The following is a 24,112-nucleotide window of genomic DNA, read 5'->3' as shown; positions in this document are numbered from 1 at the left end:
CACCCTCCTCACTCAGAGCTTCCTCACACCCTCCTCTCTCAGAGCTTCCTCACACTCTCCTCACTCAGAGCTTCCTCACTCAGAGCTTCCTCACACCCTCCTCACTCAGAGCTTCCTCACTCAGAGCTTCCTCACACCCTCCTCACTCAGAGCTTCCTCACACCCTCCTCACTCAGAGCTTCCTTACTCAGAGCTTCCTCACACCCTCCTCACTCAGAGCTTCCTCACACCCTCCTCTCTCAGAGCTTCCTCACTCAGAGCTTCCTCAACCCTCCTCACACAGAGCTGTCTCACCACTTGGATTTTCTGAGCTTTCCTTCCTCTGCGAACGCACTGGGTAACAGCTCTGGCTGTACTTCTTTGTGTCTGCTGTCCTGCTCCAGACAGGTGACCTTCCTATGTTAATAGATTCTGCTACCCAACTTAGGAGGAAAAAGGAAGCAATGACACCATATACGTGGACTCGAGAGATACCTCGGCCATCGGAAGAGCCATACTCACTTCTTGGAATTAACCTTGTGGTTTCCTTTCACCTTGTGCTTCTTGCAGAAAGAAGTCAGGAGTGGGGTGGGGTGGGGTGGGGCAAGTGGTGGAGCACAGTTTTTAGTGACTGAGAGAAGCAGGGAGTTAGTGAGGGGAGGCAGTGGTCACTGGCATCTTCAGAGGTGGGATGGTGGTGTCCTGAGCAAATTTCTTTCTTCCAGAATTTTCCCAAAGAGCTTGGCCACCTCTTGGGCACAGCCCCAGTGGATGGTGAGCCCGAAGCCTCCATGGCCATAGTTGTGGATGACCTGGGAGAGGCAAGAGAGAAGTTCTGGGCTGCCCTGGAAGATTCAGGAGCTTCCTGAAGAATCCTGGGCCAAGCCTGATGGTATCAGAACTTCTCTTGGTACCATGGTAGGATGGCAGACCCCAGGAAAAGCAGTAAGGGGTGGGTGTTTGGGAAACTGGAGTTCAACATTCTAGACTTTTCTACTTGGAAGTGGACCTGCTTTGAGCACTCAGCACAGAAAAAGTTGAATCATCTAGAACTTGATCAGAGATTTCCTTCACCCCCACATCAAATTATTTGAAGTTCCCTAAATCACTTTCCTCATTCCCATACTGCTCCAGACAGCTGAACCTCCTGCATTAATAGATAGATTCTCCTACCCACCTTGGGAGGAAAGAAAACCAGGGGTACCATATAGGTGAACTTGGGAGAGGTTAGACCCCAGAGGCCTTTTTCAAAGCTGAAACCGTTAACAGGGAGTTACAGTCTGTATGTGACTCTCCCCCCAACTCCCCCACCCCACCCCTGCACAGACAACTTCTCTTACAGATGGACACCCAACTCTCTGTATACATACATTACATACACAAAACTCTCCTACACACACACACACACACACCATATGACCGGGATAAAGCAGGAAGGGTGACCTAGATTTCTTCAACCCCAGACAATCCTCATCTTTTCGATAAGCCCAGTTCCCACCCTATGAGAGAGGAGATGAGGGGCCCTCAGGAGATGATGGGCAACCCAATATGGACATCTGAGAAATAGCACTGGACTCAAATTCAAATTACTTCCCAGCCTTGCCCTCACCACTGGTCTGACGGAGGCCAGTGAATTCCTCCTCTGGGAACCCCAGTTTGCCATCTGAAGCGTGGGGACAACCATCCCTGTCCCAAAGCGCTGTAGGGGAGATTCAATTGGGTCATTCTTGTCGTGGACACAAACTAGATGCTCAGTAAACACCCCCTTTTCCTTCTACTTCACACAGACTTTAGCAGATGGGAGCACTGCCCTCTGTATCACCTTGAGCCTGTCCTTTACCATCGCTGGGCCTCAATTCCCCATTTATAGAGGAGGGGCTATTAGCCATTATGGCCCCTGCCTGAAGTCAGTATGACTATTCCTCAGAATGCCAGTGCATTCTTAGGTATCAGGAGAGGGTGTTGCTTTCCTTGCCAAGAAAACATACCTCTGTGTTTGAAGATCCAAAGCGAAGCTGTTCTCTTTCTAGTCGAACCTGGGGGCGTACTGGCCGGAAGCCAGACCATTCACCGATAATTTTTGCATCCTGGAAAAAAAAAGCATTGGTAATTCAACTCTGGATTTTTTTTTCTCTGATGCCATTTGTAGGTGGTCGAAACAGCTTTTGGAACCTCACCACCGCCACCAGTCATGGTTTTTTATTAGCCACCGTCACCACCAGCCACCACCATAGTATGGTCTCATCACCATCATTATCACCACGTTCAGATTCGTTTTTCTTTTGGCCAGGCCATACTCCATGCAGGATCCTAGTTCCCTGACTAGGGACAGAACCCACACACCTGCAGTGGAAATGTGGAATCCCAAGCACCAGACTGCCAGGGAAGTCCCATGAGCTTTCCTCACCGCCAGCACCAACCACTCCATCCCACCTTCACTGCTGTCACTATTGTTGCCAACACCAGCAGACACATGTGAAAACAGATTTCTGCAATGAGTACATCTGCTCCACGCAAAGACAGCCTATGGTGTCTGGGGGATGGGATGTCACCTCAAGAAAGAGCAACCCTTAGCCATGACTGGATAGGTTTCATTGGCCCACAGCAGGACTGCCATTGCCAGTCCCTTCTTGGAATTCTTTTGCTCATTTGTCCCAGTCACAGTATCTTCCCACCCTCAAGTTTCCTTATGATCATCAAGCTGCTAGGATCCTGGTTGAGAGCAAGAATATCTCTCCCCACCTTACCTTCAGTGTGGGCTCCAGTCTGCAGCAGCCTTCCCAAATGGTGTTGTGATCTGGGATGTTATTTGTCTCACTCCAGTTCCCCAGCTGGAAGATGCCGCCAAGAGTTATTGCCTGGAGCCTGGATAAAGTGAACAAGGTCAAAGATGAAGGAAAATGAAGCCTTTGAGATAAGGGGGGAGGAGTCATTGCCATGCTCACCCTTATCACCGTATTTACCTAGATCAACATTATAATCCCATAGATATTGAAAACAAACTTATGGTTACCAAAGGGGCAATGGAGGGGAAGGAGTAAATCAGGAGCTTGGGATGAACACACACACACACATACACACACTATAAGATAGATAACCAAGATGGACCTATTGTGTAGCACAGGGAACTCCACTCAGTATTCTGTGTTAAATGAGGAAAGAGCCTAAAAAAGAATTAATATATGTGTAAGTATAACTGAATCACTTTGCTGTACACCTGAAACTAACACAATATTGTAAATCAACTAGACTCAATAAAACTAAAATATTAAATATAAAAAAACTCAAAAAACCCCAAACATTATCATCCCTACTAATAACACTGACATCACTACAATTGCCATGGTTATCACCATCAACAGCTACCACCTCCACCCTCACCATGAACATCACAGTCTTTATCGTCATCCCTTCTAATGTACAGCATAATGATAGTTAACAATACTGTATTATATCCTTGAATGTTGCTAAGAGAGTAGATCTTAAATGTTCTCACCAAGATCTACATACATATGTATGTATCTACTTACATACACCAAACTATAATTATGTGATGTGATGAATGTGTCAACGAACCTTATTGTGGTAATCATTTCACAGTATGGACATACATCACATCATCATGTTGTACATCTTAAATGTACACAGTGTTATATGTCAATGACATCTCAGCAATATTGGGGAAAATACTCTCTTCTCCATCAACATCATCTTCACTACTGCCTCCCTTGCTACCATTAGCATGTCGTCACCATCAACTCCTTTCACCATCTCTACCACCACTATTAGCGTTGCATAAGCACTATCCTCTCTGCCACACCACTAAAATTGCCGTCGAGGCAGTCAGCACAGTCACACCATTAACGTGGCCTTTGAGACTGTTGTGACTGCCACGTTTTAAAAAATGGCTGCACCCGGTCTTCGTTGTGGCACGTGGGATCTTTGACTGTTGTGGCATGCGGAATCTTGTTCCCCAACCAGGGATCAACGTCGACCCCCTTGCATTGGGAGCACAGAATCTTAGCCGCTGGACCACCAGGGACGTCCCTGCCACATTAGTAACAGTCAACATGAATAGTGTCATCTACATCAGCACCAACTACCACCCCCAATTCCCACTCACTACCATCCATCATCCGCACTGATCTCCTCATCTATAACAACATGACCCTGATGCTGGGAAAGATTGAAGGCAGGAGGGGAAGGGGATGACAGAGGATGAGATGGTTGGCATCACTGACTCAATGCGCATGAGTTTGAGCAAGCTCCAGGCGTTGGTGATGCACAGGGAAGTCTGGTGTGCTGCAGTCCATGAGGTCGCAAAGAGTCAGACCCGACTGAGCGACTGACCTGGGCTGATCCCCACTCCCACTATTCCTCCATCAACACTACTATCATCAGCCCCACGACCACTCCCCTTATGGCCGTTCACAACGCTGCTCATGTTACTGCCGTCCGCATCCACCACCTTTGTCTCCAGCCTCATCGCTACTGTCATCCCAAATCAGGTTCAACATAAAGCCCAGCTAAGGCTAAGTCCTGCCTTCTCAGGGATTGAATTTTTGCTCAGCCTCACTTAAAATCATTGGAGGAAAAAAAACCTGAAAAGATGAAGCAAGAGCCCTGGAGCAAGCAGCAAGGGCATAAAAAGAACAGGAAGGTACTCCCTCCTTCGCCCTACAGTGTCAGATTCTTTTTACCCTGGGATGATGTATGGAGACTTGTAGATGCCTCTCTCAGGGTCATGGGTGATAACGAAGTGTTTCAACCATGGTGCATCCACCTGTTGATTGAGGACAGAGAAGTCTCACCAGGAGAGTCAGATCAGTGGGCTCCCTTCCCCTGGTCCCTTTATGACCACATGTTCTGGTAGGAGTGGCACAGTCATCCCTTGGCCTTCCCATGACTCCTCTGTCCCAAGTCTGCACTTGACCGCTTACTTTTGCAGGAAGAGCTGTCCTAATGGAGAGTCACCCCTGGTGACTCTCCCAAAGCATCACACATTCTCATCCACAGAGAAACCCAATACATGTGTAAATGCACACACATGTTCACTCACCTTGGGAACACACGTACCTATGAATGCACTCGTGTGTGCTCACATGGGCACACGTAAGCACACATACTCACAAATAGGCATGCCCCACACATAGACAGATGTACACAGTGAGAGGTGGGGTAGAACAATGCTTACACACTCAGGCACCTGGGTTCTAATCCCAGTTGCACCAATTACTATGGTATGTATGGACTTGTACATGTTACTTAATCCCTCCATGCCTCAGTTTTCCCATCTGTAAGATGGTAATGGTGATGTGGTAGTATCCATCTCAAAAGGTTCCTGTGAGGGTCAAATTAATTAACACAATGAAGTGCTTGTGTCTGTCTTTGGCATTTAGCAGACATTTCGTAAACATACGCTCTTTTTATTTTGATACTGGCATATGCAGCTCCCATGTACGAACAAAGACACACATATACATGCTTTACTATTAAGAACTCTGCCCCCCCAAAAAAAGAGTATGTTTGGGAGGGTTGTGTTCTTGGTTCTTCTTGTTTCTTTAACATGTAAATTCCCTGAAGACCTAGTAGGGGCTCCTCTCTCAGAAGTTCTCGATTCAGCCTCTATCTTTACAGATGAAATAAGCAGGCAGAAACAATCTATCAGCAAGAGCTCATCCCTCACCTTCAGACTTACCTTAATGATCTGCCCTCGGCCTGGCTGCAGCAGAGGATCTGGTTGCAGCGCCCCAGCCCACACCCCAGTGCAGTTGATAATCACATCAGCGCCTTCTCTTACCACCTGGTAGCAATCAACAGGGCAGGTGGGTTGAAAGGGGTTGAGGACCCTAGGATCCCTTGGCTTCTTCCACCCTGTAGCTCCCTGCTCCCTTTGGAACAGCTAGGGAGTGGGGCTCAATGAGGAATCCATGGACCTGCCTCCAATACTGCCCTGCCATTTACCTACTGTGTGACCTCAGAAATGCCCTATGCCCTCCACAAGGTTCACCTTCCTTAGCTATTAAATGGGGCTGGTACTATCTGTTCATAGGCTGCTGGTTCCAATGTGATATAAACACTATAATGTGTTTGGAAAGGAATACTACAGAAGGGGGAAACCTTGGAACCTTCCAGAAGAAGTCAGAAAGGATGCAGAGATAGTTTCTCCCTCCTTCTGCCTCCTTCTTATTTCATTCTCTTGCCTCCTTCTCTGCCAAGACATCTGCAGAAGGCGGGTTGGAAGCCCTAGCTCCATACATTTGTATTTGATGCTCCATAACTCAAAGACGTAGCATCATGGGTACCCAAACTCCCAGCCCAGCCCCAGTGACTCTCCTTACAGGTCACTCCTGAAACACACTGGTATTGTTCATAAGCTAGTATTTGCTACACTGGACTCTGAGCCCCTTGGGAATGAGAGCTGTGTCTAATTCAAGTATGCATTCCAAGTGCCCATCAGGGCTTGACCTAGAGCAGATGCTCTTTTAGTAGGTACCAAGGGGGCTTCCCTGGTTGCTCAGTGGTAAAGAATCCACCTGCCAAAGCAGGAGACGTGGGTTCAATCCCTGGGTTGGAAAGATCCCCTCAACCCAGGTTGCCATGCCCTCCTCCAGGGGATCCCCTGGAGGAAGAAAGGGCAACCCACTTCAGTATTCTTGACTGGAAAATCCTATGGACAGAGGAGCCTGGTGGGCTACAGTCCATGGGATCACAAAGAGTTCGACACGACTAAGTATGCACCCATGCAAGTACCAAGAGTCTTCCATGTGCTAAGCACTTTTCTGGGTGCTGGGATTGAGTGATATAGCAAAGCTCCTGGTACGTAGCCAGGGCCTGCTAATGGTGCATGCTACTATCATTACTACGGATGGTGGTGTCACTCTGGACCTAAGTCACTTTGTTTTGTATCAGCATCAACCCAGATGTTGTTAAGAAGCAGCCAAACATCTAAATCTTGAGGAGTGGGCTGTGGCTGAGAGCGAGACGAGGCAGCCAGCTCTCCGGCCCTAAAATCCACTGAGGCCCAGACACAGATTAGCCCCTAAAGGCCACCATGTTTCCATTGTTCCTTTGCTTCTGCCTCCCACATCAAGGCAGAATGCCCGAGTCCTTCTGGGATTAAAAATAGGCCTAAAGTCTTGGACAGGCCTCACAGGAACCCTGGGAGCCTGAGAAGGCCTTCCCCAACCCTGTAACAGGAAGCAAAGGCCTCCCTTCTTTTCCTCTCTCCCACACCCAGCCCCTTCTGGCCCTTCAGCTCACCTCCTCAAAAGACTCCACCTTCCGCAGGAAGAATTTCACTCCTCTCTCAGTTAACCTGGGATGATCAAACACATCCAAAAATCAAGCATTCAGTTCTCTGAGGACGGCAGGTGGGGGGTAGACATTTCCCAAAGAACCTTTTGAGGATGTTAGTCCTACAGGATGCTCCTTGAGCATATGACTATACAGTCCAGTCGGTTCATTAGCACCTTGATGCACCAGTGGCCTCTGAAATGTCCCTTGGGAAACCTGAGATGGTCCACGCCCCTTGTTGAGCAGATGGAGATGGAAGAAGGGCCTAGTTGAAGGTCATATCGTGAGTCAATGATGGGATTGGGACTGAAACCCAATCGAAACCGAAACTCTTACTACCTGTGCTGCTGCTCTGTATTATCAAAGGGGATGAGATGCAGAGTGGAGGACGGGCAGGGTTGGGTCCATGCCGAATGCTCCTTTGTCAGCAGCAGAGCATGAGGAAGGGGGTAGGCTGGGGACACCCACCTCTCCCCTTAAATTTCACAGAGGAAAAAAATGTATGTCACTATTAGGAATATAGTAGAAACATTAGGAGAAGAGGAAGTAAAACACTGTACAAGCTAAAGCACAATCTCGTAATTACTTTACCCTCCTAGTTTCAAGATATCAGTAGAAAAACTGGGGACACTCTTCCGTGGAGAGGCTGGACAGGAGTCATGAGTGTCCTAAGGTTAGGAGATGTAACCATGTTTTGATACAATGATTTCCAAGCCTGGTTGATGATTACAGTCACTCAGAGGACTTTTTAAAATATAAATTTCTGACCCCCCCCACCCCAGAGAATCTGATCAGTAGCTATAAAAAAGGGTCCTGAAATTTATATTTTTAAAACCTTCCCAAGTCATTTGAGGAAAGTCACTATCCATTCCAGATTTTTAAATATTAATAAAATAATAACATACAGGAAATTTATGGAATCTTCCTTAATATGAATGTTTGTGAATATAGATACAGATATAGCTCTCAAGCTAATGTTTGCTAATTGAGAATACTACAGTATTCTTATCAACAAAAGGAACAAGACAGGGACACCCACTATCATCTGCATTAGTTAGTGTTGTTCTGGAGGTACTGGCCAGAGCAGTTAAACAAAAAACAAATGTGAGGTATAAAAATAAAAGCCAGCTTATGCTTGATGATGATGTCTATATACCTGGAAAAACTTAGGAGAATCTATTTAAATCTATTACACTAACATCACAGATTTTGGTGAGGCTGACAACAAATATCACATGTAAAAAGCTTCTGGAGTGGTTTCAACCAGGTGTGGAAAGCACTGTCCTACTGCACAGAGGTGGTCAGGACCACGGATAGCTCCCACCAAACCTAAAGGTTTTCATCAACATTTAAGGCTTACCAGGCGGTGCAGGGGTAAAGAATCTGCCTGCAAGAGACATGGGAGATACGGGTCCAATCCCTGGGTTAGAAAGATCCCCTGGAGAAGGAAATGGCAATCTGCTCCAGTATTCTTGCCTGGGAAATCCCATGGATAGAGGAGCCTGACAGGCTATACACTCCATGAGGTCGCAAAGAGTTGGACATGACTGAGTGATTGAGCACGCACGCAGTACAAAGACAAATCCCATGAACGGTCATTCACTACAACCCTTGTTCCTGGGAGCTGCTTTCTTCAAAGTAAAGCTGAAAATCTCACCTTTCAGTCAGCCACTGCAGATACTTCCTCCCCTCCAGAAGCAGGCTTGTGTTGAACCAGCCATAGCTAGAATCACAAGAGGCAAAAGGTGGGAAGAGAGGATTGGAATCAGAGCTGTATTTGAAGGCTATCAAATAGGGGTGGCTGTCACATTCTCTGGGCCCATAGAAGGGTAGAGCAGGGACCATCAGGTGACATTCAAGGGAAAGCAATTTTCAGCTCAAAGCAAGGAAATATTTTCTATCAAAGCCCTCCTTGACATTGGAGTGCACAAGAGGGAATTGATGTGAATCTGTAGAGAAGATTCAGACATGGAGCAAGGTGAGGAGAGGATCATAGAAGCAACAGGCTGTAGAAAAAAGAATAAAGGGGTTTGGACAGGGTTGGAATTCTATTGTGGTCACTTTGCTGTGTGACCTGGGGAAGTGACTTGGTCTTTCTGAAGCTCAGTTTCCTCATCTACAAAACAGGATAGTGGTATGGAACTTCCAAGGGCTTCCCTGGTGGCTCAGTGGTAAAGAATCCACCTGCCTATGCAGGAGATGTGGTTTCAATGCCTGAGTCAGGAAGATCCCCTAGAGAAGGAAATGGCAACCCACCCCAGTATTCTTGACTGGAAAATCTCATGATCAGTGGAGCCTGGTGGGCTACAGTCCATGGGATTGTAAAAGAGTCAGACAAGACTTAGCAACAACAAATGGAACTTCTGGGCTTGAGATCTGTATCCATATCCCCTACCACCATAGTCTAAGGCACAGTTTGGATAGGTGGGTTTCCAGAAGGGGTTGGACAGAACACTGAGAGATCAGAGTCCCAGGGGCTCTAGGCCTGGGATGGAATAGGAAATTTGGGCTTCCCTCGTAGATCAGTCAGTAAAGAATCTGCCTCCAATGCAGGAAACCAGAGTTTGATCCCTGGGTTGGAAAGATCCCCTGGAGAAGGGAATGGCAACTCACTCCAGTATTCTTGCCTGGAAAATCTCATGGAGAGAGGAGCCTGGCAGACTTCAATCCATAATGTCACAAGGGTCAGACACAACTTAGCAATTAAACCATATTCCCTATAAGTCTATCTGAATTGTGTGGCCTCAGCTCCTTCACCCATGACAATAATCTTACCTGTAATCAGGAAACATGTCCAGCTCTTTGGGAGTCAGCTTCCGAAATCCCAGAACTATATCCTTCCAGTAAGGGTCCTTTAGAGGAAGAAGAGAAGGCGGCACAGAGATGGATGAACATCAGCAAGACTGATGATGACTAAGACTTATGTAAGTTTACCATGTGTAAGGCGCTGTTCCAAGCATTTTATTCATACCAATCCATTTAATCTTCACAACAACCCATTGAGGTAGATGCTATTTTTAGTCCCATTTTACAGATGGGCCCATTGAGGCTCAGAGAGTTTAAATAAGTTGTCTGTGGTCACCCAGCTAATTAATGGTGGCACTGAGATTTGAACCCACACAGTGGGGCTTCAGAATCCATGTTCTTAACCATGGTGCTACGCGAGGGTAAGAATAAGGCTGAGAATGAATGATATGGTAGAGTCATAAAGAGGGAAGGAATAATAAGGGGTGACAGTGAAAGTCACCAGGGATGATAGGGGAAAGTTGCAGAGGGAAGGGTCAGACAACCCAGTAGGGGGAGATTTTGGCCTCACCACTGACCACCTTGAATTCTCCGAGACTCAGTTTTCTTGTCTGTATAATGGAGTTAATAGTCACTCTCTCTGTCTCTTTTTTTAAATAATACTCTTAAAAGGCAGTTTAATAATAATAAATGGAAAACAAAAATAATTTTTAAAGCAAAAATAGAACTTTTGTAAACCTTAGTTATTCTTTCTCCTTTTTTTCAAGACTTTTTTTTTTAATGTGGACCATTTGTTTGTTCAAGTCTTTACTGAATTTGTTACAATATTGCTTCGCTTTTACTGTTGTAGTTTTTTGGCTAGGAGGCATGTGGTATCTTAGCTACCCAACCAGGGATCAAACCCACACCTCCTGCTTTGGGAGGCGAAGTCTTAACCGCTGGATCACCAGGGAAGTCCCACAAAGATAGAACTTCAAGCAAACCTGTTTTGAACGCAGGAGTCTGCCTAAGGGGCTTAAAGGACCTCCCTCTCCTCCTACCCTGCTTTGGCACGCCTTGATCTGAGATCAAGGCTCTGCTCTATGGTTCATGGCCAAAGATGGCTCACTCACCGGAACGGCTTCACGGAAGAGGTTGTAGCCTGAGACCGGGGCCAGGCCCATGTTTGCAGCGTTGGGAGAACCGATGAGGCTCAGGAGATAGTTGAAGGTCTGCTGGTTCCAGTGCCTGAAAGGATGCCCCAGAGTCTTGGTCACCTAATACCCTGAGCTGGACAAGAGAGCTCCAAGGGTCGGCTTGCATGGGACTGTGCTCAGGCTGGTAGGATGTGTCCAAATCCAGAAATTCACCCCATTCACTCTGCAGTGACTCAAGAGCTAATCACCCTCCATAAACTTTTTCATATTTCAACATTAACAGGGAAGAGGAGGGACAAAGGATCCTCCACCACCACAGAAAACAGGCCTGTGGTTGTCAAGGGAGAGGGGGCTGGGGGAGGGGCGGAGTGGGAGACTGGGGGTGACAGATGTAAGCTACTATATGTAGAATGGATAAATAGCAGTCCTACTGAACAGCACGGGGAACTACAATATAGTGAATATGCGCTTGCTAAGTCACTTCAGTTGTGTCCAACTTTTTGCAACCCTATGGACCATATCCCCCCAGACCTCTCTGTCCGTGGGATTCTCCAGGCAAGAATACTGGAGTGGGTTGTCATGCTTTCCTCCAGGGGATCTTCCTGACCCAGGGATCGAACCTGCATCTCTTACGTCACCTGCATTGGCAGACAGGTTCTTTACCACGAGGACCACACCCACTATACTCAGTATCTTATGATAAGCCATAATGGAAAGGAATATTTTCAAAAAAGGGTGTATATAGATTATATAAATGCATAACTGAATCACTTTGCTGTACAGCAGAAATTAAAACAATATTGTAATCAAATACACTTCAATTAAAAAATTTTTTTAATGCTCCAATTTTCAGGGCAGAAATGGAGAAACATAGAAAACAGACCTAAGGACATGGCGGGAGGTGAGCAGGGAGACGGTGAGATGTATGGAGAGAGTAACATGGAAATTTACAGTACCATATGTAAAATAGACAGCCAGTGGGAATTTACTGTGTGACTCAGGGAACTCAAACATGGGCCCTGTGGCAATCTAGAAGAGGGAGAAGTGTACGGAGATGGAAGGGAGGTTCAGGAGGCAGGGGACACAGGTGTACCTATGGCTGATTCTTGTTGATGTATGACAGAAAACCCACAAAATTCTGTAAAGCAAATATCCTTCAATTTAAAAAATTAAGTGGCAAAAAAAGACAAAAAAGAATCCTCCATCACAACTACTAATATTTGGAGCCCACCTCCAGCTTGGGATCATGTAGCTGCCAGTTTAAATGAAAGCTCTGACTGCTTTAGGGACTGGAAGTCCTGTGGTTCAGGCTCTCTCTCTGGGAACACCCCCCACCCGCCCTCAAGCCCCCATAAACACCCAGACATTGCTTACCACTTCCAAATGCTTTATCTTTCTCCTGGGCACACAGCTCGACCACGTTTCCTAGACTGCCTTGCAGTTAGGGGTGGCTGCGTTAGGGGTTCTTGCAGCCATGTGGCTGCATTCTGGCCAATGGACTCTAAAGACTCCTCCCTTGTGGCCCTCATGCTCTCTCCTTCCACATTCATTCACTGGCTCCTGGCAGCATCGAAAGCCATGAGCAGGATGGCAGAGCCATGAGATGGAAGGAGGTCAGGCCCCTGAATTGCCACTGATAAGGAATATTGGTTTCATAATTTATGGGCATGAAGATGAAATCAAGCCAATATTCATTTGAGGGTTCCTGTGTTGAAGCAGTCGGTGGTTTCTAAACTGAAACAATGACCTCTGCCACTTCTTTGCTAACCTTGAACATCAATCCACGCACTTAGACGTCTTCCTGATAGCTGGATGCACTGGGCACTGACTGCCACCCAGTTTAAGGAAGAGATGGAGAAAAACCTTCATCTGTCTGGCACACATGGCTTCTTGGCCTTTTGGCCACAGTTAGGTGTAGCATCTGTCTGGCACACAGCAAGGACTTAATATGTGTTAGTATTGTTTTTACAGCATGTCAGGACAAAGCCTTCAAGAAGAGTCATTCTTGGGGACAGGAACCCTGAGAGGGGACATCCTCTCTGCAGACTCTGCCCCACCAACCCCGACCACCCACTAGGGCCCTCACTCACGCCTCCTGTGGGTTGCTGGGCTCCGAGAGGTAGGGCTGCCAGAGGCCGGCAGCCACATCAGTGGTGGTGAGCGGGGTGAAGCGGTCTGCATAGACCATCATATTCAGCGACTGTAGGACCGAGCGATAGCACTCATGGATGCAGAGGGCGGTGGACAGCCCGATGACGCCCGCTCCGATCACGACCACGCGCATCGTGCCAGCCTGCGGGAAGGAAGGGTTGAGGTGGGCCACCATCACTGTCACCGTCATCGTCATCAACTCCATCCGCTGATGGCTTAGAGGATGCCTGACACTGCCCAGCCCTTTTTATACTTGATCCTTTTGTTGACCCTTACCCAGGGGAAAACTGAGGCCCAGAGAGGCAAAGCCACTTGCCTAAGGCCACACAGCCAGTAAATGATGCAAGTTTCTCTGGGGAGCCTCCTCGAATATCTTGTCCCCAGGCTGGGAGAATAAAAAGTACACAGCAGAGTGCCTAGCCCAGCTGTTGGCTAGGTAGTCTGGTGGTTAGGACTGTGTGTGTGTTTAGTCTATAAACCGTGTCTGACTCTTTGCAACCCCATAAACTGTAGCCCTCAAGGCTCCTCTGTCCATGGAATTCTCCAGGCAAGAATACTGGAGTGGGTAGCCATTCACTTCTCCGGGGGCAGGGAGGATCTTCCCAACCTTGGAATTGAATCCCAGGCCTCCCACACTGCAGGCTGATTCTTTAGCATCTGAGCTACCAGGGAAGTCCAGAGGTTAGGACAATGGACTTCAAATCTCAGATCTCAGCTCTGCTGTCTGCTGGCCATGACCTTGGGTAAGATGCCGCTCAAGACTCAAATTCTTTCTCTGGAGAAACGAGAAAACTAACTCATGCCTCAGAGAGTAGATGGAAGTTTTCATAAGGCAGCCAATGTAAAAAGCTTAACACAGTGTCCAGGGCAAAAGAAGCGATTTCCTGACATTTCTGGGACACCTACTGTGGGCCAGCCCTGTGCTAAACACTTCTTGTGCATCACTGAACCTAAATCTCCCACATTCTTAAGAGTTAGGGGCTGGTGTTATTGATCCCATTCTACAGATAAGGAAACAAAGACTCAGAGAGGTGTAACTTACAGAAGTTCACACAGCCAGTAAATGGTGCTGCCAGGATTTCATTTTAATTCACGTAAACTCGATACACATTTACTGCACACCTACTGTGTTCCAGGCTGGCAGCTGTGAGCATCTGGGATGCATTTTTTGGCCTCAGAACTCAGACCTTCAGAGTGCATCCCCTCCAGGCCTGCCTGGGGATACTGGGCTGCTAAATTTCTAATTTCTCCTCAGAAATTTAGAAGACCTAGCAGCTTTTGACCTTGAAGCTGCTTGGTCCGTGCACAGCAGGGAAATATTTTGCCGGCTCCTGCTAGGGCAGAACAAGGGGACTTTTTGTGCCCGGAAGGGCCAAATTCAACTTTCCCTCCTCTTTGCTCACAACTGTCCTCCCACGGACCTTGCCTCCTGGCAACTGCGGCCCGTGGCCCTGAATGGCAGGACATTCTCAATATGGCCTAGTTTTATAAAGGGGAAAACGGCTCCAGCCCACAAGAACTGGACTCTGTTGGGATTTCAGCAGCCAAGTTGGAGATAAACCCAAAAAAGGGAAAAGCATCGTCCTGTGGTGATTCTCCTTCTAGCTGTGAGCCTGGTTTTGGTGGCGGGGGACCTGCTCAGGGACCCCCTCACCATCTCCTCCACCCCTTGCCTCAGGAGATCCAATCCCTTCAGCCATGAAATACGGTTAACCCCCATCTCCCGGGTCAGCCTGAAGACTGAATAACTAGCCTGGTGAAAGTTCCTGGTATGCAGCCTGGCCTCAGACTGTAGTGACCTCTTTCTGTCCCCCAGCACCTTGAGAATAACAAGGGAAAGAACATTGGGTCTGGAGGAGAAGACAGCAAGGGGAGTCAGATCTGGCTTCACTGCTGGCTTGCTATGTGATCTTGGCCAAGTTACTTCCCCTCTCTGGGCTTTCTGTCTCTACATAGGCTCTGGAGATTTGACCACTTTCGTACCTTGACAAGAAGAAGGCTGGAATAGAGGCTTTATCTGTATTTTCCAAAATTCCCTGTAATGAAGGAGGTGTTATGGTGTGGAGGGGTGTCAGTGACAGCCCAGGCTGGGGGTTGAGCAGCCTGGCACACACCCTCTGTGTGACCCTGGGTAAGTTACTTCACTTGACTGAGTGAGAGATCTCTGGACATGGAGAAAGAGACTTCAGACCAAAGCCGTCACATGGCGTGTCTCCGGTAACAAGGCTGCTCAGGGATGGCAAAGCCTCTGGTTGGAATCGAAGGCAGGTGCCCAAGAAAAGAACATGAGGCAGGACCCAGAGCAAGTTCTAAAACCTACTGGCCATTACAAAGAGGGACAGGTAACAGCATGGAGCTCAGTTTCTCCAGCGTCTAAAATGTTAAAGATAAGCACGATAGCATCATGCAGAAGAAGAAACCGGGGCTCAGAGAAAGAGGGTCCACTCAGCCAAACTCACACATTTGTGATCAAAAGATTTGTAGAGTTTTGGGGTTAAAAAGTCTCTGTGAAAGGAAAAACCTGGCAATGGGGAGAAACAGTAGCAGCTGTGAGCTTTTCAACTCTTAGTATGTGTCACTCATCGTGCTAAGAACTTGACATGCATTATCTCCTTTAATCTTCTAACAACCCTTGGGGTTGTCATCATGCCCATTTTACAGATGAGGTGACTGAGGTTCAGGCACCTGCTGGTAAGAAGCAGAGCTCGGGCTGGCCTGACTCACAAGGCTATGTGCTAATCCCACAATTTGAAAAAAACATGAAATCAAGCAGGTGAAGAGTAACAGCCAAAGCTTCTGGTTTTTTTTTTTTTCTGCATTAAAACAAACAAACAAACAAACATGAAATTCAATGAGTGTAGGAATTTTTAGTGTGTTGGTGGTAGGCACAGAATTAAAGGAAAATGTGTCCTAAGTCAATTATCTCAATTGAATAAATGAATCAGATTTGATACTAATTGCAGCAACTGTGTATTTCTGCATGTATTAAAGTGGAATATAAATGGATAAGGTCCTTATCAGAATTGGCAGTCAGACTGTAGGATCTAACAGAGCCAGCCTTGGGTGAAGTCATTTATGCATGTTGATAATTATTTCCCTGACTCGGTTTGCACACAGCTCTGTTATCCTTCAACCATTTTCTTATTGTTACTGATGTTTCTATTAGTGTTGCTGTTTTCTGCTTTATGCTGTTAGTTTAACCAAACATGCTTGGAGTGTACATTCAGGAAGACACAAACAGCTGAGGTTGTTATATTTGTGTGTGTGTGTGTGTATGTGTGTGTGTAATTATAATATCTACCTGTACGTGGAGCATGAAGGGAATTCTGGCCGTATGCCACTTGCCAGACACACATAGAAGCAGTACAGACATCCTCTTACTTTATCCTCGCAACTGCTCTGAGAGGTTCTACGGACTGGGGACTGAGGTTCAGAGAGAGGAAGTCACTCCCCTAAAGTCACACAGCCGGTGTGGCACAGAGTTTAGCTGGACCCTGTTCTGTCTGAGCTTCCTGGGCTGCACCATAGATCTCTTAGGCAGCCATCGAGATATTGGCACATGACAGTGTTTTTTTACTTCCAGTCTTCTAATAGCTTGCTTATAACCTCCCTTGTCCCTAGAACAGACCTTGAAGCGGCTCATGCCTTTGATAGCTGCATATGCAAAAAACAGGAAAGACTTGTTTTGTTGTGTTTTTTAATCAAGTTACAGGTGAGTTATCTGAATAAATATCATCAGCTTCCTATGGCTACCTCTTATAAAGTTTCAGAGTTTATTTTTAAAATGAAACATATACTATCAATGCTGGATAACCAGGCCACCGCTCCCAGCCTCCCAAATAATAATAATTAACCTTTTATTGAGTACTTGCTACGTGCCCAGTTCTGTGCTAAGCCCTCTGCAGTCATCACCTCTTTTAATATCCAGGTTAACCCTGAAAGAGGTGAGTTATGATCCCCATGTTTTAGATGAGGACACTGAGGCTTGGAGAGGTGAAGGCACTTACCTGTGGTCCCTGCAAGGTTGTCACCTGCTTCGGGCTCTAACGTGGACCTTCTCTGGCGACACCGGGAGGAACGCTCAGATCTTTTGTGCCCCCACCCCTGCCCCCAGTCACCTGGTGTGCCAAATCTCTGCAGCAAAGAGGCAGCTGCTTTGGGCCCAGGGTCCTATCTCCTGAAGGGAGGCTCCCGATTCTGGGGCGTCCTGTCCTCAGCCCGAACTGGAGCTCAGGGTCAAAGTCTGAAGGGATGGACAGGGCACGGCAAGGGGTGGGGCTGGGCACCCGCTGCCGCTCTCAGGGGCTGGATCCTGGCCAGCTTGGGAGACCTCACCTCCCCTCACTCTGGTCCCTGAGAAGTTGCCTGACTTTTCTGGCTGACCCCAAGTCCCCATGGACAGGCCTCAGAGAAGGAGGGAGGAAGAAGGGGGGTTCTTGGAGGGCTGATGGGCACAAGGAGATCTGTCTCCCGGGCCAGCTGGAGACGATCCTCTTTCTTCCCTTTTCCTGTTGCCACCCTGGGGGAGGGGACAGCGGCCTCCTGAACCACTGCGCATCTTGCCTGAGGGGGTGGGGGAGTGGTCAGGCTGGCGGCCCCTGAGGGGAGGTCAGAGGTACAGGACAAGAGCTCCTGTGGCCAGCCAGCCAGCCTAATGCATTCTGGGATGCCGGATGGATGAGACTCAGGGCCATGCATCTTTGGGCCAAAAAGATGGGTAGGTCTTTGCTCCTCTATCCCAGAGACAGGTGTGGCTGGACGCCAGGTCCCTCCTCTGCCAGAACTGGACATGGAGCAGTGATTATTAGAGCCTAGAGAGCATCAGGCACCTCACTGTATGAATGGAGAGACTGAGGCCCAGGGACAGGGACCAACCAGCCCTGGGTGAGTCACCCTTTGGGTTAGCTTTGAAAGTCCAACCTCTAAACCCCTACCTTCAGCACCCTCAAATAGCAATGTGCAGATGACATAAGAAAATGCCTGCAAAAGATTAGTGCACTCCATTTTTCTTGAATAATAAAGAAGATGGGGTGAACTCCATTTGCTTTTATGATTCCATTTTATTTGCATTTTTTAAACAAATGTCATGGGTCACATTTATCTATTTATGGCTACACTGGGTCTCTGTTGCTTCGCACAGGCTTTCTCTAGTTGCAGTGAATGGGAGCTACTCTCCAACTGTGGTGTACAGGCTGCTCATTGCGGTGGCTGGTCTTGCAGAGCACGGGTTCTAGGCCTTCCCCAAGGAATATGGAATCCTCCTGGACCAGGGATTGAACCCATGTCCCCTGCCCTGGCAGGTGGATTCTTAACCACTGGGAAGTCCCGTGTATCACTATCATGTCTCACAACCTTAGGAAATTGCTTGTGCCTCTAATTCATTACGGGAACACTTAAAAGTTAGCAAAAGTCAGCTAGATATCTTTGTGCCCTCCCCATTCCAACAATGATTTGGGTTTTGTGAATTTCAATGTGCCAGTTCTAAATATTTTGCCTAGATTATCTCATTTAATCTTGCAGCAAGCCTAACAGTAGGTAGGGTCACGATTAACTTTCTCTTCATAGTTGAAATTCAAAAACTTGCTCCCAGTACCCACTATAGCTAAACATATGTCTATCTTAAACCCAGCAAACCTCCTTTTATGTACATATCCAAGAGAAATGAAGACAAACACCACCCAAAAGGACTGTACAAGAACACTCATAGCCCCAAAGCAGAAACAACCAAAATGCCTATCAGTTAGAGAACGGGGAAACAAATTGTGACATTTTCAGACAATGCACACCACGGAATATTGCACAGCAATGAGGAAATGAAATGCTGCCGCAAACAGCAACTGGGTGAATCTCACAGTCAATTTGTTGAGTGGAAGAGGGAGGGAAGAGCCCACACAATGTAGAAGAGATGAAACTAGGAGATGGTGGTTGAGGATATGGGAAACATGCTTACTTCTGGGGCACAAGGAATTTTTATTGGGATACTAGAAGCATGTCCCTTTTCTGGGTGGTGGTTGTGGGAGTGTGTCATATTCATTGGTAGGACTGATGCTGAAGCTCCAATACTCTGGCCACCTGATGCGAAGAGCTGACTCATTGGAAAAGACCCTGATGCTGGGAAAGATTGAAGGCTGGAGGAGAAGGGGGCAACAGAGGATGAGGTGGTTGGATGGCATCACCGATGCAATCGACATGAGTTTGAGCAAGCTCCAGGTGTCGGTGATGGACAGGGAGGCCTGGTGTGCTGCAATCCATGGGGTCGCAAAGAGTCAGACACGACTGAGCAACTGACCAACAATACTGCATATGGGAAAAGCCATCAAGCTGCACATTTAAGATTAAGATGAAAGGACTTAACATGGAAAAGAAAGTGGTGGGGAGAGAGGGAGTAAAAAGAAAGAAGGGAAGGAAGGAAAAAGGAGCGAGTATGAGAAAGGAAGGAGGGAGGGAGGGAGAAAGAGAAAAGAGAGAACTTACCCGTAGGAACACAGCCTACAAGCAGAGGCTCAAATTTGAACCCAGCCTAGTGTTCCCAGATCTGACAAATAAAAATAAGTGTTACAGTTTTTAAATAATTTTTCTAGTAGGACTTCCCTGGTGGCTCAGACGGTAAAGGGTCTGCCTGCAATGTGGGAGACCCAGGTTCGATCCCCAGGTTGGGAAGATCCCCTGGAGAAGGAAATGGCAACCCACTCCAGTACTCTTGCCTGGAAAATTCCATGGACTGAGGAGCCTGCTAGGCTAATAGTTCATGGGGTCGCAAAGAGTTGGACATGACTGAGTGACTTCACTTTCTTTCTTTCCTGTCTGTACCAGAAAATCTGCCATGGGGAAAAAAAAAATACAGGACACCCTGTGTTGTGTCCAGTGACTCTCACGCAGGCAGTCTGTATCCAGAGCTGGAACACGCAGCCACCACCCTGGAGAGTTTTACTGAGAGTCGAGAAAGGCATCAGGCACCCAGGGCTCCCCCACCCCAGCGTGGGAGCCTGGCCGTGTCTTCAGAGTCCTGCGGTGTGGGCAAAAAGCAAATTCAGTATTTACTATATCCCTCAGAAAGGATGTGAGATTTTTGTCTTTATCAGAAGGGAGTATGAGTTTTGTTTTTTTAAAAAAGAAAAAAGTGTTGAGAGACACTGAGCTGGTTGAATCTGCCCATCTTATGGTTGGGTAAACTGAGGCTGGAGAGCAGGAGGGATGCACCCTTCTTCTTGCAGGGTAGGGCTTACTTGGTCTGCTGATCACAAGGACATTGAGAAACTACTCTGAAGTCCAAAGTTCACTGATCATACTGATAGGAGACTCCAGGAGTCTCCAGGAGGCCCCCGAAGGACCTTTGGAAGCGATTTCTGTTTATGTGGCTGGAGCTGTTGAAGATTCTTCTGACCCATCGGCTGGCTGATAACAATATGGCCTTCTAGCAGCTCTGAAATATACTCAGGCCAGGACAAAAGGATCCTTGGCCAGGAGAGTTCTCTGCACGAGGTTGAACTCTGTGGACCAGGTGAAGTTACAGAATAGCCAGTTAACCTCACACACCCACACTCTCTCAGATGAAATTAGTTTTATTAGAACTTTTCTAAGTATTAGCATCATCATAACCTCTATAAATGTGTATAACGCTGATGGTAGAGAGAAGAAAGTACTAGTTACTTCCCACCACTAATCCCACCACCAAGAATACGGGCCATTAACATTTTGAGTGAATGTCCCCAAATGTTAAAATACATTTTAACATTATGTTAAAACATTATGGGGCTTTTTTGACTTCTATTCTGTTATCAATATGGCATATCCTGAACACCCTTCCATAGGACTGTCACCAGGGGAATCTGTTTCACACAGGTTGCCATTGTATGTGGATATAACAATTTTTTTCATGGAGTTTGGTCTTAGCGTTTATTTATTTGTTTGTTTGTTTATTTTGCTGCATCAGGGCTTAGTTGTGGCATATGGGATCTAGCTCCCGGACCACTGATCCACCCCCGGAGCCTCCTGCATCGGGAGTATGGAGTCTTAGCCACTGGACCACCAGGAAAGTGCTAAGATGTAACAATTTGTCATACAAAGCTTGATAATCTCTTGAATCCATCCATGTTGCTGCCCGCAAAAGTTTTAACAGCTCTTGTATGACAGACAAACTGGAGGCTCAAATGTCACCCTGGCCAGAGATTTCCCTGACCACTTAAACAGCCGCCTCCATCACCATGTCCCCAAGACTGCTCTATTTCTCTCTCCAGCCCTTTCTTTCTTATAAGGTTTTTCTGATGTGGACAATTTTTAAAGTCTTTATAGAACTTGTTACAGTATTCCTTCTGTTTTATGTTTTGCTTTTTGGCAGTGAGACACGTGGGATCTTAATTCCCTGCCCAGGGATTGAACCCACATCCCCTGCATCGTAAGATGACGTCTTAACTACTGGACTGCCAGGGAAGTCCTTCTCTCAAACTCTTTTTTACTACTTGATATCATATTTTATTTATCTGACACTCATCTGTACATGTCATGTTCTAAGAACTTTACTGGAATTGATTCATTTAAAAATGACATATTTAAATAGTCATATATTATATGACTATGTTAACATGTGTTATGGCAAATCTATTCAATCAAATGCTATTTGGCTTTATCTCCCACCTGATTGGATGCCACCAAGGACAGTGACTCTGCTTGTTCCCTGATGGACCCCAAATTCCAAGACTGGTCCTCAGCAGAGGATGCACGCATGCTCAGTCACATCCAGCTCTTTGCAACCCCATGGACCATAGACCGCCAGGTTCCTCTGTCAGTGGAATTTTCCAGGCAAGAATACTGGAGTGGGTTGCATAGGCACTCCGTAAATTGTTGTCCAATGAATTGAGTGAATGTGAAAATGATATAGTGCCCAAGAATTGGCTACAACATATTGTATTATGACATTCTAATAATTTTTTAATACTTGTTAAATAGCACAGTTTTAACTGAGTAAAATTTTAAGATCTAATTGACTCAATTGAATGATTCACGAATGATTCACAAATGGATAGAATGCCATCCAGCAAGTAGAAAGACGCTCTGCGGAGCTGGACAAAAAGGAAGCCTTTTATAGAAAGGAGAAAAGGATGAATTGTTTCAGGCTTAGGAAACCTACCTGTGAGGGACAGAAGGGGGCTGTGTGGCAGATTACCTCATTGGTACTGACCAGAAAATTCCAGAGTGACCAGCAAAGACTACGTTCCTGGAGGACTTTGTAACTGCAATTAGGTTAGATATTAAGTCTTGATTTGCTGATGTGGGGTTTAGCCTGGTCAACTACAAATTGGCACTTGCTGTTAGGACTTGCCACCTCTATAAGGATTATATCACGTGCTGTAACAGCTGCTGACTTTCAACACCCCTTGAAAGGAGTTCAGGGTGAGGGCAGAAATAAGACCCTCTGTGCTCTGGGAAAACCTGACGGAACAGGTCTTCAGATAGGTCTTTTCAGGAGCTGATTTTATGGACCCAGTTATTGAATCTCCTCATATCTAGAAGAGCACTGAAATCTTTCATGGTGACGATTGCTCCTCATGACCACCAGAAACCTTCTGCAAAAAAATGTGTGCTTGATTGCACGTACTTCCCCTTCACCAAAATCACGTATGTGCTGGCCTTCCCCCCACCCCTTGGGAGTAGTTCTCAGAACCATACAAGATGCTGTCTCTTGGGCTAAATAGTCCTCATTTTGCCCCAAATAAAACACAACTCACAACTCTGATGTTGTGCATTTTTTAAAAAAGTTAACAGCACAAGTGACTCCATTTGGGGTCTGTTTTTTTTTTTTTTAATACAGTATATATGTATTGTTTTATATTCATTTTCTATAGCTCCTACAACCAATTACTAGAAATTCAGTGGCTTAAAACAACAGGAATTTATTTTCTTGTATTTCTAGAGGACTGCAAGGAGATCAAACCAGTCAATCCTAAAGGAAACCAACCCTGAATATTCACTGGAAGGGCTGATGCTGAAGCTGAAGCTCCAATACTTTGGATACCTGATGTGAAGAGCTGACTCATTGGAAAAGACCCTGATGATGGGAAAGATTAAAGGCAAAAGCAGAAGGAGGCCACAGAGGTAGAAAAGGTTAGATAGCATCACCGACTCAATGGACATAAGTTTGAGCAAGCTCCAGGAGATGGCGGAGGACAGGGAAGCCTGGTGTGCTGCAGTCCATGGGGTTGCAGAGTTGGACATGACTTAGCGACTGAACAACAGCAACTAGAGGTCAGAAGTCTAAAGTCAAGATGATGGCAAGTCTGTGTTCTTTCTGGAGATGAGGAGGAGGGAATTCACTCCGTGGCCTTTTTCTGCTTCTAGCGGCCACCTGCCTCCCTCGGTTCGCGGCCTTCCTCACATCACCCCAACCTCTCGTGTTGTCACAGCTCCTACTTCTCACTCTGATCCTTCTTCCTCCTTCTTATAAAGACCTTTGGGTTTGTATCAGGCCCACTCGGATAACTCAGGATAATCTCCCTACCTCAACACCCTTAACTTAATCACAGTTGCAAAGTCCTTCCTACCATATCGGGTAACACATTACAGGTATACATAGACATCTTTGGGGAGCCGTGATTCAGTCTATCAGAGCTTTGTTATTTAATATTTGTGAATTGCAAATCACTTGCTCTGAAAATGGAAATATCAGTAGGGTTTTCTTCTCTTCTCCCCTCCTAGGCTATCCTGGAAGAACCTCTGTCTCTCATCTGACTTCTAAAGTAGAAAAGCAAGTGTCCAAGTAACCAGCTTCACCACGCCCTAGCTCTGTGACCATGGGCGTGCGACTAAAC

The 24,112-nt window shown here is 46.6% G+C and overlaps 1 protein-coding gene across 1 annotated transcript; it reads right to left on the bottom strand.

Annotated features, from left to right (window-relative positions):
* On the bottom strand, positions 180-17,535 carry DAO (D-amino acid oxidase). Its single transcript, XM_005691592.3, has 11 exons — positions 17,315-17,535; positions 13,247-13,449; positions 11,133-11,247; positions 10,051-10,127; positions 8,933-8,998; positions 7,243-7,297; positions 5,678-5,782; positions 4,680-4,762; positions 2,727-2,844; positions 1,968-2,066; positions 180-791 (listed from the first exon to the last, which is right to left on the bottom strand). The coding sequence occupies exons 2-11, from the start codon at positions 13,438-13,440 to the stop codon at positions 660-662; spliced, it is 1,044 nt and encodes a 347-aa protein (XP_005691649.1). The 5' UTR covers positions 13,441-13,449; positions 17,315-17,535; the 3' UTR covers positions 180-659.

This window comes from Capra hircus, chromosome 17, assembly GCF_001704415.2.
Source record: "Capra hircus breed San Clemente chromosome 17, ASM170441v1, whole genome shotgun sequence".
Taxonomy (NCBI): Eukaryota; Metazoa; Chordata; class Mammalia; order Artiodactyla; family Bovidae; genus Capra; species Capra hircus.
The sequence above is the reverse complement of the archived record's forward strand: the minus strand, read 5'-3'. Positions and strand labels throughout refer to the sequence as shown.

Bases quoted from the DNA above. Each gene is read 5' to 3' on its own strand.
- DAO (XM_005691592.3), bottom strand. From the start codon at position 13,440: ATGCGCGTGGTCGTGATCGGAGCGGGCGTCATCGGGCTGTCCACCGCC. The intron at 4,763-5,677 runs GTAAGTCTGAAG...CTCAATCAACAG, and splicing joins GCCGAGGGCAGATCATTAAG to GTGGATGCACCATGGTTGAA. The intron at 2,845-4,679 runs GTAAAAAGAATC...CACTTTATCCAG, and splicing joins TCTCCATACATCATCCCAGG to GCTCCAGGCAATAACTCTTG.